Below are 1,498 nucleotides of genomic sequence, written 5' to 3'. Positions count from 1 at the left end.
GGGGGGCAAGGCGGAAAGGGCTGGTGGGATTGAGAAGGGGTGGATGGGTGATTGGGGAAGATGTTCGAAGCTTGAGTTTGGTAAGTTATTAACAAAGAATATACACCATCAACAGTCAACAGATTAGTTTTCCTTTCTTTGCTTCATCGTGGCATCAAGTTAACGAGAACGTTGTTTAATTAAACAGCTCATAATGTCCGTGTTTGTTTCAATAATATAAGATTTTGTCATACATGAAACTACTTCAGAGTCTCTCTCTCTCTCTCTCTCTCTCTCTCTCTCTCTCTCTCTCTCTCTCTCTCTCTCTCTCTCTCTCTCTCTCTCTCACTCTTAAACTATCTGAATAGTGCAAAGGATCTGAAAGGTGTGTATTCACTCATTAACACTCTTTGTATCCCCATAAATGAGGGAGTACCCACTAACAATAAAATGAAAGTTTTATTTCTCCCTGCTGTTACATATGGGGAATGAAAGATCACATGAGGTGAAAACTAGATTTTGGCATGATTTGAGAGTAAACCCTTGTTTATATTTTCGTACTGTTTGGACATCACACAGCATGATATGGAGATGTTGGTAGAAAATTCCCAGAAAAGAGAAGGTAATGGAAGGTGCTATTCCTTCCTAATACTTTTACATTTGTTGTGTCTTGTCAGTTATCATCACCTGGAAAATGTATACAACTGCTGGAAAGACAGGAAAAAAAGATTAAAGTGTAATTGAAATGTGTTCTAGAAAGGAAAACAAATACAAAGGGTAGATATAGAAGTGATATATACCAGTGAACAGAGAGTAATATAAAAATATGCACAAGTAAATTAAATGATACTTTTGATATTTAAAAAAAAAAAATCTATAAGGAGAGACATCTCAATATTGAAGGATGAAGAAATTTTATTTAGAAAAAAGTGATACTGCAGAAGACATGTTTGGCTACTGCTCAAACTTATGTTCCTTTTCCTCAGCCACCTCTTGTTCAAGCATGTTTCCACGGTGACCCAGATGAAGTGCGAGCTCTTCTTTACAAAAGAGAGGATGTTAATTACCAAGTAAGTCAATAAGAAGTCTGTTCCTTTTCTGTACTAAATGTTTTAAATATGTTCTTTAAGGTGGCCTATTTTTTCAGGGACATACTCTTTTTTACAATTCCATAGAGGCTTAAATTAAACAAGAAATTCTGCTGATATTATTTGGAAGGAAAAGCTGTGAACAGTAAAATAAATGAATTTATCAATAGTGCTGAACAGCAAAATTGAGTAAATATACCAAGTAACTGAAATTCTGATGGGCGTTGCTTATTCAATTAGATGTGAATTACTACTTTCGTTCTTTTCATGAACTTTATATTTTTTAAATGTTTTGGAGCAATTGGAGCTGTTTGTTTTCTTTTGTGTCAAGGAAGCATGTGAGGCTGATGTTCTTTTTTTGTTTTCTCTCTCTCTCTCTGTCTGTCTGTCTGTCTGTCTGTCTGTCTGTCTGTCTGTCTGTCTGTCTGTCT

General features: G+C 35.5%; 1 protein-coding gene across 1 annotated transcript in view; it reads left to right on the top strand.

Annotated features, from left to right (window-relative positions):
- LOC101852719 (serine/threonine-protein phosphatase 6 regulatory ankyrin repeat subunit A) overlaps positions 1-1,498 on the top strand; it is a gene marked incomplete in the record, with an annotated part of 49,651 nt that overhangs the window by 11,642 nt on the left and 36,511 nt on the right. Inside the window, 1 exon segment of the mRNA XM_013087111.2 lies at positions 966-1,049. Coding sequence (XP_012942565.1) covers positions 966-1,049 — 84 coding nt within the window.

The sequence above is a fragment of the Aplysia californica genome, unplaced genomic scaffold (genome assembly GCF_000002075.1).
Source record: "Aplysia californica isolate F4 #8 unplaced genomic scaffold, AplCal3.0 scaffold00547, whole genome shotgun sequence".
Taxonomy (NCBI): Eukaryota; Metazoa; Mollusca; class Gastropoda; order Aplysiida; family Aplysiidae; genus Aplysia; species Aplysia californica.
Note: the sequence above shows the minus strand (reverse complement) of the source record. Positions and strands in the feature narration are given on the sequence as shown.